Source organism: Phyllobates terribilis, unplaced genomic scaffold (assembly GCF_046119375.1).
Source record: "Phyllobates terribilis strain yellow unplaced genomic scaffold, ASM4611937v1 Scaffold_3__8_contigs__length_932513732, whole genome shotgun sequence".
Lineage (NCBI taxonomy): Eukaryota > Metazoa > Chordata > Amphibia > Anura > Dendrobatidae > Phyllobates > Phyllobates terribilis.
In genome coordinates, this window is record NW_027362763.1 from 514940871 (window position 1) to 514955300 (window position 14430).

Genomic DNA, 14430 nt, shown 5'->3' on the forward strand with positions numbered 1-14430 from the left:
TATCTTTCTTAACATTATCATGAGCTTTCCATGCAAGTCCCCTCTAAGGAGACAACAATGATGCGCAATCTTGGGCAGGGAAGGCCGGTCACTGAGACTGGAAGCAGCGCAAAGAATAGGAAGAGAGGCAGGAGAGCTGTAACTGCAGTGCACACCCCCTTGCACTTGTTGGTCATTAGCATAAAATTTAAATGGTAGATTTCTCTAAAACTTCAGAATGAGGTTCTACAAAGAAGGTAAAAATTGCATCAGCATTAGAGGGCCTTTACACACATATTATTAGTAAAGGTTCTAATATCCTGATGACAAGTTCCCTTTAATACATCACTCAATAGAACAACAGAAGTCAGGTGCCTAAAATGTGCAAATACAAATGAACTGCCTTGTAGTGTCTCAGTGGGAGCAAAGAAGGAGGAGTATAGTTTTCAAACTGTCTCTAACTTTAGCCTGAAATCTTAGTTGGAGTTTCTATGTGTCTGGCACACAGCTGCAGTCAGTGAGGAATAGCAAGACAAGGAAAGGAGAGGCGTCTCCTCAGCGCCTTTCTTTCCACAAAATGCAGAATATTTGTCAATTGAGCATGGCAGAAAGAACTTTGCTTTCAGTTTTCCTAACTTTGATGCTCATCGGATACACTCAGGCTCAACAGAGAGGTAAAGTTTCATGTGGTATATGTCCTTTTTGCGTGTTTGCTTGCTCAATACAATGTCACTGTCTATAACTGCTGCTGTCCCAGATATCAAATGCAACATTTTTCTGTGACAGCTCAAAACAACAGTGGGGAACAAATATGCTCTGATTCCTTTAGTCTTTTGGAGTATAACTGCTTGTATCCTTTTTATATTACTTTAGATTTGGACTTAATAGTTAAACATTGCTCTTATGTTTGTTACTTTTTCAGATGCTCGTAAAAGCCATGTCTGTTTTTAACATTGTAACATTCTGTTTTTCTGTGAAGTATACACGTGATCCTGCTTTCTTCAATATAAAAAGTAGCTAACAGTTACTTATACTAGATTGAGTGTAAACTTTTAACTTGATTGTAATCCATATAATAAGTTTTAGTACTTTTCTATTTAGTTCTTTAGCTTGAAATGCTTCCTTAGGTTATATGAGCATGTATGTCCTTGTGACTTTATAAACCTGTGATAGGACTTTATATTACAGAGTCAGTGCAACAAGGGTGATGGGAAATAGCAGTCATGTAAGAGAATTCTCTACATCATCAGGCCCATGTTCATAGGGAGAAGAACTGTAATAGAGATGATGTCCTAGACATATTCAGCTATGTATATGCATATAGGAATTGTCGTTGAAAGTGATTGCCAATTTGGATCTGATGCCATACAGCTATTGAGCCTAGACAATCTTTTCTCTTTTTACATAGCACTAGAGTTTAAAGGCTGCAAGTCCGATCCTGGTGCGACACTATCCTAGCAGTTGTAATTAGAAGAGATGAGCAAAACACATTACCCTGGTTTGGTGTCTGCATTGGTTCTCCGTGACAGCTGGATCAGGACAGAGTGATTTTTTTTTCCGCACATCTGTAGTAATTAGACATCGATACAGTTTATAGAATGGAGAGGATGAGCACAGCTGCTTAAACTCTTTATGGGACTAAAGGGTATGTCCCCTTTCGTAAAACTTTTGTTTGTCAGCTGTTTATTGTAAAAAAAAAAAAAACACATACCCACGTGACTAACCCTCTAAGGGTCCAGTATAGCGCATTTTTTTCTGCTCCACTCATTGTGTATACGCTGCAGTGGTGATGTCATGTCGATAGCACTGCAGCCGATGTAGACGACACGATCCGCTGAGCTCAGTATGATTGGTGCAGCCAAGAATCAGAGACTGGGGCAGCACCAGAGATAAAGCACGGGACCTGGGGAGGGGAAATAAAGCCCAGTCTTGTTTATTTTTACAACTAATTGAGCCGACAGTCAAAAGTTTTCTGAAAGACTCCAACTATTTTTGAAACGTTAGTATGGTGGCGGTATTCCTTTTAATTTTTTAAAGACAAAGCATCATGTAGCAGTTCCTGAGACCACATCAGTGTGCAACTCAGTAACATTCAAGTAAATAGGACTGAGCTGCAATACCAGGCACAGCAGCGCCATAATGTATGGCACTTTGACTTGTAATCAATGAAGGAGACATCCTCTGACCCCTTCAACCAGCTGGTTTTGGGTGATGCCAAGAGTAAACAAATTTCAAAATACTATAAGCCCCCTTTAATAGCATTATTTGTGCCCATAAAGTTCTAATAAATCTATTTTAACAATAAAAAAATAAAAAAATATATATATATTTTAAAGGTGGTGTAACCTTTCTAGGGAACTTATCAAACCTGTCTGATAACTGTCTTGCATATTTTACATGGAATGCATAGAGGGTACAGAAGCAGCCATTGTACCAAAGCCATGGAGCCTCAACCCTATATAATGAGACTAATTAATGAATGTTGTATGATGCCTATATATTTCTGCTATGTCTTTAAAATTTAAACATGTACTTTATATTCCACTTACATGCCATGGCATCCAAACAAAAATGTGAACATCGAAGCTAATATCTATATTGATTCTGGCCTCTATAATAGTCTACATATTATAATAAAAGATAGATGTTTGGAAAAAATATATGTAAATTTCATGTTTTTGTACATTTCCATTACAATTACTATCTAGCAGTAAGGGATCAGTGGTCAAGGAAAACATATGATGAAGAAAAGATAAATCCCATTGTCAGCCAACACAAACTTATGGCATGTTCTATATCTGTAATTGTTTGCTGCGTGGTTTCTGTGCTGTAGGTATTCGTCTTCATGGTTGCATAAAATATGACTTATGGTACAAATAAAAGAGTTCTGACAAACTTTATTACAATGGATTTCAAGAGGTGAAAATCATATAGTCTGAATACATTTTTCTTACTAAAAAACTTAATATTGATTTAAGAGAAGTTCTCCAAAATTCGTTCTCCAAAATTCATTAACTACTTAAGCAGAACATTCCCAGGTAGGACAAATAGAAATACATATGTTCAGTGTCCATGAACACTCTGCATGGAAACATTGTAGCCTCTGTATCTACAGATCCTGTCACTTAGTGTTCAGGTTGACTGGGGTTTCATGTATCAAAACCTGGTTTTAGTTATCATAGCAACCAAGGAGCAAATTAGAAAGTTGTAGGATGTTTTGTGCTTTTTTAGTAAAGTGAATGACATGAGTACAAGCACAGAGAAATACAGTATTTACTCGATGGAAGTAAGAAAATCCCTTAGAATTGGATTGAAGGACACGGCTTTAAAGAATAGTGTCAGTCTAGATACAGCTCAGAGGCTTCCCATATGCATCTGAGCTATACAATATTAATTAGTCCTTTAACTGCATTTTTATTGGTTTAATGTATATTCTCAATTCAGACATTTTCTCAGGAAATGGCCTAAACATCTGATAGAGGTGGATAGGTCACACCTCTGGATCTTGAGAATAGGGAACCATCTTGCATTTTGGTGAAATGAGAGGTGGGTCGGCATACATGGCTTTCTCCATTGACTTCTACGGAAGTTTCAAAAGTAGCTAAATATGCTTGTTTGACATAGAAGTGAACACAAGTGAACATAGAAAACTTCATATGCACAACCAACTCTCCATTCTTTGCATGGTAATAGTGGAACCCTTTTATGAAATAGATAAGGTTACCAAAGGTATGATACCACAGCTAGACATTAATGGCATAAAACAATATTAAGCAATGTTTGAGACGGTATTACTCCTTTAAAAATTAAATTTTACAATGTTTTATATTTTTGGTGGGGACGTATTTTACACTCTAAATAATAATATGTGCAATATGATGATGAATTCATATATATAAGAAGGAAAACTCTTTATGTGTTATAGTAAATCTTTTAAAATATATATTCAGTATCTTTAGTTAATTCAATGTGTATTAATTTTTTGACTAATAATACTTTAATAGCACGTTCAATATTTTGCAAATAATAAGTCATGACTATGAGCTGGAAAAATGTCCTGTAGCAGAGATGGTGTGGATGTCTAAAACAATAGCTATCTCATTTTACCCATAGTAGTTTATTTATATACCCTTCATGTTTATTTTTTTCCTCCCTTGCATGCTTACCCTTTTTCTATTCTAATTTGAGCCAACGACAGCACCACATTAATCCTTTATTGGCATGACATATATTTATTTATCTAGGGAACTCACACTTTACAAACTAGAATGAAAAATGGCCAAGAAAAATAAAAACTACTACAAGGACAGGTGAAGTAGTTCCCCTCGAGACCAATCAATTTTCTGCTTATAGACGTCTGTAAATCTGATTCACTGCCAGAAGCAAATACAGAGCACTATTATAATAGAAAAAGTTAAGTTCTATACCTTTAGACCATTGAATTATCTCAAAGTCAAATATTGAAAAATAGAAGGGCTGGGCGTATTGTATTTCAACATGCCTGATCCTTATAGTCATGGGGATACCATGACAGAGAGGGGCCAGAAGGTTGCGGCGTCTGGTTACACTAACCCCTGCACTTTTCAGAACTGCTTCACTGCTTCACCTTCCTTTTAACAGTGCAGGTTTTCCTTGCTCTGTTATTGCAATGGTTAATCAGTTCTGTTTATCTCCTGGAGCTCTCCATCCTGATTTTCTCAGCTGTTCTATGTTGGCCACTCCCCTCTGGTACATATGATCACCATTTGCACTTGGGAGTTGTCAGTGATAGTTTACAACTTCCTGGTCTGGAGTTGAAGGAGAAGTTCCGTTTTTGGAGTAGGCGGTTAGAGAGTTTCTCAGATTTCTGCATGGAGTTGGCTTGTGGGTTTATCTACCTATCATCTACCCATTTGGCTTCTCTTCCTCCTCTGATTCCCACTCAGTTGTTTTGTGAGTATATTTGTATGATTGTAGTTTTCTTTTATCTCTGTCTGTTTACCCCTGTCTGTCTGGTTTGTGTTATCCTATACACTTCTGTCCCATACCTCCCTGGGTGGGGATAGGAACAGAGAAGAGTTTATATAGGAGCATAGTAAGGTACCAGACCCCAGTGTCTCAACCATCTTGAGTAACCCAGGGGACAGGGATAGCCTTTCCCTAGCTTGAGGGACAGAATAGGAGCCCATTGTCCCCTGAAATCACGTGACACTTATGTTCTCAAGCAAAATAAGCAAAGTTATCTATAAGTGCAAAAGGGCTAAAATGAATAGCTGTCAGCCAAATAATCATTTAGTTGTCAAGTATCTAAAGTGAATTGCCAATTTTAACATGGCCTAAAGGTTTGTCTGGCTAGGCCTAGTATATAATAGCATAGAGCATATCCTAAAAATATGGCTCTGAAATGAGAGCCTACATTGATATAGTGTGGAGAGGTGGCTATGCTGCGCTGCTGGTGTCTCAATGAATGGGAATGTCTAGAAAGGATTTAGAATGAGTATTGTGGTTTATTCTCTATGCGTTTCAAAGTTCAACTGACTTCTTCATCAGGAGAACCACAAGTTCCAGGCTCCTGATGAAGAAGTCAGTTGTACTTTACAAGTCATAGAGAATTAACCGCAATACTTATTCTCAATCCTTTCTGGACATTCCCATTCATTGAGACGCCAGCAGCGCAGCACGGCAGCCTCTTTACACCATTTGATTTCAATGTTGTATCTGCCAACCAATAGAGCAGGAGTAGCTGGATCTATTGTTTCTGAGCCATTCTATGAGTTGTGATTTCTCACAACTTGATCAGGTGAGAAGGTACCACAGCACAAAATGCCTGTTGCATGGATAATGCCCTATTTAGCACTTTTTTGTCCTTTCAGCCTATAATCTACATTGATATAGTGACCATTTTAAACATTGGACATTTGCAGTAATACAATTGTATATATACTCTGTAAAATTATTTTTATTTTATTTTATATTTTTTAGATCTGTTAGTATGGACATTTTTCTGTGTCTTCTTCTTCTTCTTCTTCTTCTTCTTCCACTTTTAGCTGAATATTTATTTAAAGAGAACCTATCAACTGGATTTTATACCCCAAAGTGGCATGTACATATATGAAAGTGTTTTAACAATGACAGATTACTCATGTTACATTGACCTGTCAGTCAAAGACAGTAGGCAGGAAGAGGTTCAGGAATAGGAAGGGGCTGGGAATATGGAAAGAGGCAGGAGAGTTTTAAGTGCAGTACCCACCCACTGCACTTGCAGCTCATTAGCATACAATTTCATCTATGAATTTCAATAAAACAGCAAAAAATTTCTACCAAAAAGGTAAGGATTTATGCAGCATTAAAGCATGTTTACATACATGACAATAGTTTTGGAAATAAAATCCTAATGACAGGTTGGTTCTCTTTAAGTTAGGCCATGTTCACACGTTCAGTAAATGGTCAGTATTTTACATCAGTATCTGCAAGCCAAAACCAGAAGTGGTTGAAAAATACAGAAGTGGTGACGTGTTTCTATAAGGCTATGTGCCCACGATGCAGAAATGCTCCGGATTTTTTCCTTAGCGTTTCTGCATCTCCCTGGCAGAAAAAACGCATGTGGATTGTACATACGGATTGTACATGCGTTTTTCCTGCCAGGGATATGCGGATGTGAAGCGTTCTTCACATGCATTTCCGCATGCGGGTTGACAAGCGCTTTCCAAGCGATTTTAGCATCACTTGGAAAGTGCTTGACAACTTGGTCACACTATATAAATCCATGCAACCGGCATGGATTTATATAGTGTGACCGTAAAGGATGGTAAAAAAGTAAAAAAATAAATATCATACTTACCTTCTGATGGCCCCCGGAGTCTTTATTCGATGCGTCTCGGCTTGCCGGCAGCTCGTGGTACACTGAAAGGACCTGCCGACGTCAGCGGTCACGTGACCCGTCCCATGACTAAATGACATCATGGCAGGTCCTTGAGTCAATCGCGATCTGCCGGCAAACAGAGACAAGCACATCGGGGGCCATCAGAAGGTAAGTATAATATTTATTTTGTTATTTTATTCAGTTTTTTACAGGTTCTATGGTACCCGGGTCCGGAGGAGAGTCTCCTCTCCTCTAGACCTGGGTACCATCCGCACATTGGAACGTATGTAATCCACATGTTCAGATCCAGTGATGCGGATTCCATGCATTCCAATGCAAGTCAATGGCGGCGAAAACACAGCGCTTCCGCAAAATAATTGGTAGTTGTGCATTTTTTTCCGCAATAATAATCCGCAGCGGAAATTTCCGCAGCATGTACACAGCACATGCGGATTATCATTGGGGAACATGGCAGGCCTTCTACCAAGCATTTTTAAGCATTACTGCAGCGGAATTGCCGCTGCGGAAACACTTAAAAAACGAATCATGGGCACATAGCCTTATACTTTTCCTCTGATTGTTGCACTCCTGATTTTGGATTACAAATACTGAAGTAAAAACACAGCGCTTCCGCAAAATAATTGGTAGTTGTGCATTTTTTTCCGCAATAATAATCCGCAGCGGAAATTTCCGCAGCATGTACATAGCACATGCGGATTATCATTGGGGAACATGGCAGGCCTTCTACCAAGCATTTTTAAGCATTTCTGCAGCGGAATTGCTGCTGCGGAAACACTTAAAAAACGAATCATGGGCACATAGCCTTATACTTTTCCTCTGATTGTTGCACTCCTGATTTTGGATTACAAATACTGAAGTAAAATACTGACCAAATACTGAACGTGTGCATGTGGCCTTATTCACATTTTGTGGAGGTTTTCCACAACCTTATTAGCAATCAGAGGAGTAAAGATATTTCTTGTTCTATGATTATTTTGGTTGACCTTGAGTAACTCTAGATTGCTCAATGCAAATATAGTTATTGAATAATCAATGAGCCTTTTTATGTTTACTGTAAAAAATATTCTATTCGTTAGCTGTCTTCTTTAGAATTCATTTTCGTAGTTTAATCAGAGCCACATGTATTCTTCAATACAGACAACCTTAAAACAGAAAACAATCACATAGGTTTTTCTAAACATATACTATGATCATTCATTATTATATAGGGTATCTAGCCAGCACATAACTAATATTAAAGTAAAGCATAACAAATTATATTAAAATATATTGTTTCTTTAGTTTTTTTTCATTAGCAAGTTCTTTTAGCATGATCATATCTAAAAACAGTGATCAGTGTAGACTTGGCATACCATTAATCCAGAAATAGGATGTCATGCTGTAAAGAACCATTTTTAGCCAAGAGTGATTTATATATGAGCTTTGTTTCATGATGATGTGTTAAGTGTTATGGAATGTTTACAGAGTGCTATTTAAAGGGAACCTGTCATGTAAAAATATACTTTTAACCCGCAGATATGAGGTTGCACTGAGAGCCCCACTGTCGGGAGGAAATTAACTTTACTCCTCCTGGACAGCTTCGGACTTTAAGTCATAGGAGTGCAGCTGGCGCGGCTTCTGTCACTACTCAGTACATAGCGAACGACGGCTGTGACCACACCCCAGCACTGACTGACAGGGTGCCGTGGGTGCCGTTACAGCCAACGCTCACTGTGTACTGAGTGGTGATAGAAGCCGCGCCGGCTGCACCCCTATGCCTGACAGCCAGAGGCTATTGGGGGAAATAAATTGAATTTCTTCTCAGCTGCAGGGCTTTCAGTGTGACTTTCTGCCTCTCAGGTCTATGCATCTACCACAGGTTCAGTCTCTCTGCCCTTATCCATATGTATGTCACTTGACAAATGGTAAGGTTTTAATATTAGAGTTAGGACTGTCCCATAAGGGTTACCATGAAGTGGTGGGATGGCTTTTACATTATTTTGAGCAAAATAATGTTAACTAAATACCCTTTATTATTTATCATTATTTTTGCACTGTGCGATTTACCCATTTACTTCCAGTTTTTTGGGTATTTTGCTTGTTTTTGGTTTTTCTCTTTTAGTGTGACTCCACGGCTTCAGAACACTATTAACCTGCAGATTAATCCCCCGTCTAAAGGTTAATAGCGTATTTTTTACATGACACATTCCCTTTAAGACATTTCGCATCCATAGTATTGTTTCTAATCTTTACAAACTCTTATATTTTAAGAAGATGTGTGTATTATTTCAGCATAATCAGAAGTCTCTTTTCACAGCAATGTGACACCACTATAGGAAATACACAATGCTTAATAGGAGCCTTCTAAACACAATTTATTTGTCTTTTCTTATTTGAAGCGGTTCCACATTCTACATATGTTACTTATTGGATGAGCGTGCTGTGTTTGTGTCAAAGCCTCTTCATGTCCCAGCTTTTGTGCAGTTCGGAATATTCTCCACAATTCCCTCACACATGCTTTCCATCATCGGAAACAGACAGCGTGACAGCTCCTGAGCAGCATATCCCTTTATTACACATTGAAGCATTACATTTTCAGGACACAAAGACAATCCTTAATTGTGTTCAACAGTTTATATGTCTCTCATAGGTCATTTAATATTGTGTAATGGCGTTTTTTATATCCTATTTGTATATTTATGTACCCATTACAATTTGGCTTATTTCAAAGACAGTCTGGACATCCTAATAACTCCCACGCCAGCTGTAAAGAGCCAAAGTAATAATTGCTGGAATAACAATAATGATATTACTAATGCCTTCCATTTCCCATATCTCATCTTCTTATTATGTATGCTATTATAAGTATTAGCCAAAAGCCTCAGTAAACCATTCATATGTTTCACTATATTGCTCACTTTGTCTGGGACTAAAGAAACATATTCCCTAATTGCCTTCATCAATAAGTCAGAGCGGATCATGGCTTCAAAAGACATGTGAGGATCCAACAGATCCATGCATTACAAAGACGAGCTATTGATTTCAATTTTCAGGGTGATAAGGCTGAAGGAAAGTTTATACGAGCAGAATTTTTTTTAATGGAAAAAAACTACCATGAAGTCAATTAAAGGGAAACTATTATAGTATTGAAAGTGCGGCACCTGGGAGAAAATTATCTTCATTTCTCCTGGGAGCCGCCATTTTTCAGTCATGCAGGTGTGCCTGGAAATATTACAGTCGTCATTCACCACAATGAGAGCAGCGACTGTAAGCACTCCCTGACACCGACTGACAGCCTGCTCTATACTGATGCACTGCTAAGCTGGCTGTCTTTTTCTTCTATCTTCTTTTTTTATTTATATAGTGCCAACATATTCCGCAGCGGTTTAGAATTCAAACAATTTACAGACATTATCTGTTGTTGGCTGTCAGTCCGTGCCTGGGCGTGTATGCAGCCACTGTATAAAGCCACTGCACTAAGTGCTGTGAGCAGTGACTGTAATGACTCTGGTAACTCCTGTATGACTTATAGTTGGAGTCTCCTGGTAGAAATAAAGTTAATTTTCCCCTGGGTGTTGCACTTTTATTACTGCAGTCAGATGCATTCATAACAGTATTAACCTGCAGATTAATAATATATCTGTAGGTTAATAACAGTATCAGACTTGATAGGTTCCCATTAAAAATGCTTCAGATTTCTATTGTAAAGCCACATTACTGCTCATATTAGCAGAGCAGGTTGGGAGGGGCTGGGATTGCGGCAGCTTCGGTGGTGGTGAGGTGGCACTGGGGTTATTGCAGGCTTTAAGCTTTCTTGAAGAGATGCATTTTCAAATTACGCCTGACAGTTCCGAAACTGGCAGATAATCGGATGTGTTGAGGCACAGAATTCCAGAGTATGGGGGATGCTCGGAAGAAGTCTTGGAGGTGATTGTGTGAAGAACATATAAGTGTGGAGGAGAGAAGGAGGTCTTGAGAGGACATGAGATTACGTGTTGGAAGGTAACGGGTGATTAGTTTGGAGATACAGTACAAGGAGTAGACAGATTATGGACAGCTTTGTAGGTCAATGTTATTAGTTTTAACTGGATACGTTGGGGAATTGAGAGCCAATGAAGGGACTTGCAGAGGGGAGAAACAGAGAAATAGTGAGGAGAGAGGTGAATTAGTCATGAGGCAGAGTTAAGGATGGACTGAAGAGGTGCAAGAGTGTTAGCAGGGAGGCTACAGAGGAGGATGCAATAGTCAAAGTGGCAGATGATGAGGGCATGCACTAACATTTTAGAAGATTCATGGCTGAGGAAAGTACAGATTCTAAAAATAGTTTTGAGTTGGAGATGGCAAGAAATGGAAAGAGCTTGGATGTGCGGTTTGAAGGACAGGGTAGAGTTGAGGCTTACTCCAAGAAGAGCGGACTTGCATTACAGGGGAAAGCGTGATATAATTTATTGTGATAGATCAGGTAGGGGAGTTAGTTGGAAAGGAGGAAAGATGATGACTTCTGTCTGCTCACATTGAGCTTTAGGAAGCGTGATGAGAAGAAAGAGGATATGACTGATAGACACTCTGGAATTCTGGACAGCAGAGAAGTGACGTCTGGGCCAGAGAGGTATATTTGAGTATCATTAGTGTATAGATATTTATGAGTTGTCCCAGGCCACAGGTATAAATTTAGAAAAATAGGGGTCTCAGAACTGAGCCTTGAGGGACACCGACAGAGAAACGGCAGAATGCAGAAGTAGTGTTGGAGTGGTAGACGCTAAATGTGCAGTTGGAGAGGTATGAGGAGATCCAGGAGAGGGCAAAGTCTTCGCCAAGGGAAGAGAGGATTTGTAGTAGGAGGGAGTGGTTGACTGTGTCGAAGGCAGAGGCCAAGAAAAAGGAGAATAGAGAATTGTCTGATTTCTTTGGCTGTAAGTCATTAGTAATTTTGGTCAGAGCAGTTTCGGTGGAATGGTGGGGAATGGAAGCCAGATTGTAGGTTGTCAAAGAGTGAGATAGATGAGAGATGGGAGGAAATTTCAGTATGGACAAGCTGTTTGAGGAGTTTGGGGGTGAATGGGAGAAAGTTGCTGTTTTGAATGCGATGAAGTCTTCTTGGGAGTGTGCTTTCTTCCAGTGCCGCTCTACAGCCCTAGACACTAGCTGAAGCTTTTTAGTGAGGTTATTGTGCCAGGGATGTTTATTGATCCGTGGCACACTACCATGCATGAGAGGGGCGACTGCATCAATAGCTGATGCCAGTGTGGTGTTGTAGAAAATGATGGCTCTGTCTGTCTCATAGAGTGAAGATATAAAGGACAGAGGTAGAATAGAGTTGAGGAACATGTGAATGTCTAGGTGTGCAAGGTTTCTGAAGGGTGTGCTAGTTTCCAAACATGGGTGACAGGTGAGGCAGACAGGTATGAGAAAGTCAGTAGATGGTGGTCAGATAGGGGGAGAGTTGAGTTTGTGAGGGTGGATAGGGAGCAAAGGCGGGTAAAGATAAGGTCTAATGTATGTGTTTCTGTGTGAGTGGCTACAAAGGACCACTGATTAAGACCAAAGGATGAAGCAAAGGACAGGAGTTTGGAGGCTGCAGGCTGCAGGCTGACGAGTGTCAGCGCAGATGTTGAAATCACCTATGATGATTCTGGGAATGTCAGAAAAGAGAAAGTGAAGAAGCCAGGTGGAGAAGTGGTCAATAAAGGCAGTAGCTGCAACTGGGGTCGATATATGACAACCATTTGGACGGTGTAGTGAGAGTAGGTACAGACAAAGTGCACTTCAAAAGAAGGGAGGACGGGGGAGGATAGAGGTTTTATTGTGTTGAAGGTACAGTTATTAGAAAGAAGAAGATTCGCTCCTCCACCATGTCTATTGCCAGGGCAAGGAGTGTGGGTGAAGTGATGACCAGCTTTTCATATATTCAGTTTTTTTAGTGCTTTTTTCCACTTCAGGTTTGAAAAATGCCTGGTGAGCAAGAAAAGTGCATGTCTCTTCTGTGAAGTGGCTCCTGATGGAATCTGCTCCAATCTAGGCACTGTTCAATCAAAAGGCTGCATGAATTGCTTCAGTGAAAAAAGCTCTTCCAAACAGCTTTAACAACTTCAAAACTGCTTCAGGAAACAAAAAAAATCCTCCAAAAACTTCCTCCAAAACTAGTGTTTTATGAAGTGATTTTCACTAGAAAATTTGTCATTTTTGATAACATGCACTTATCTCTTCACATACTGTATTTGTAGTCTGTTAAAATGTCAGAAAACACCTAGGGTACATGTTCAAAGAAGGTAAAAGTGTAATCGATCCACCCATTGCAGTAAAGTCTTTTCATTTTTTGGGAAAGTTCTATGATGTGCTGAATCTTTGCAATAACTCATGAGGTATATTTAATGAGGTTGACGAGTTAGAAGATTTTATTGGCCTATCCATTTTATAGGTGATCAATATCAGATGGGTGGGGGGTCCAACATCTGGCATTCCCATCGATCAGCTATTATTATTATTATTATTATTATTATTATAGCGCCATTTATTCCATGGCTCTTTACATGTGAAAGAGGTATATATAACAAAAACTATTACAATTACAATAATCTTGAACATCACAAGCCAGCGACTGGTACAGGACGAAAGAGGACTCTGATGGCTAAAAATCTACAAGGGATGGGTGGGGATACAGTAGATGAGGGTAGAGCTGGTCGTTCAGCAGTGTGGTGGAGCGAGGGTCACTGTAGGTTGTAGGCTTGATGGAAGAGGTGGGTCTTCAGGTTCCTTTTGAAGGTTTCCATGGTAGGCAAGAGTTTGATATATTGGGGTAGAGAGTTCAAGAGTAGAGAGGGATGCACGGGAGAAATCTTGTATGAATTTGTATGCGATTGCTACTACAAGCTCTGGCAGTGGATGGGTTTAAATATATTGAATGGAGTAACAATGAACTGCTCCATACAATGTGTAATAGCTGATGCCAGATGCTGCAGAACAGCTATTATTCAAGTGAATGATGTTTACATCCAGTAGCCGGCATAGTTGTAACAGCTGATTGGTAGGGGGACTGAATCTTGGTCCCCATTGATCTAATATTAATGACCTATCTTATTGTCTATTCTATGAATAGGTTATCACTATCTTCTGAACAGACAATCCCTTGCATCAATTTAATTACTGTTATACTGTCAACCAACCAAGGTTGTTGACATTCCTTCCTCCAACACTGATTCTTTTTTTCTATTATGATATAATAGAAATAACACAACAACAAATGATAGTTGGAAATATTTCAACTATGATTCTTTGTTATCATAGGCTTTGTCAAGTCTAAGGTTCAGAAATCTCAAAATATTTTAAATGGAAGGTTAACCTTGAGATATCTTCTGACCTGTTGGTGGTGTTAAAAGGTCTCATTGGTGGGAGTATGTGCCTTGTAAGACATATGGTTAGAAAAAAGTTCCCAAAGGGCGTTTCTGATTTCTTAGACTTTGACTTTTGATGCACAGTTGAGAATTTGATGCAATTGAATCTTGCATGATCAGTGAGTGGCCTGCTTATAAATTATAACCAGAATGTTTAAGTGTAACATTTGATATCTTCATGATAAAGAAGTTATTTCAGTGTTCAACAACAGTAATTTG

The 14430-nt window shown here is 39.1% G+C and overlaps 1 protein-coding gene across 6 annotated transcripts in view; it reads left to right on the forward strand.

Annotated features, from left to right (window-relative positions):
- The first annotated feature begins 438 nt into the window (after positions 1-438).
- LAMA2 (laminin subunit alpha 2) overlaps positions 439-14430 on the forward strand; it is a 1447346-nt gene continuing 1433354 nt past the window's right edge. For all 6 annotated transcript variants that reach the window (XM_073676060.1, XM_073676058.1, XM_073676059.1 and 3 more), the window contains exon 1: positions 439-653. In XM_073676060.1, the coding sequence (XP_073532161.1) occupies positions 557-653 (97 nt within the window). In that variant the 5' untranslated portion in view covers positions 439-556. The remainder of the gene's footprint in view (positions 654-14430) is intronic.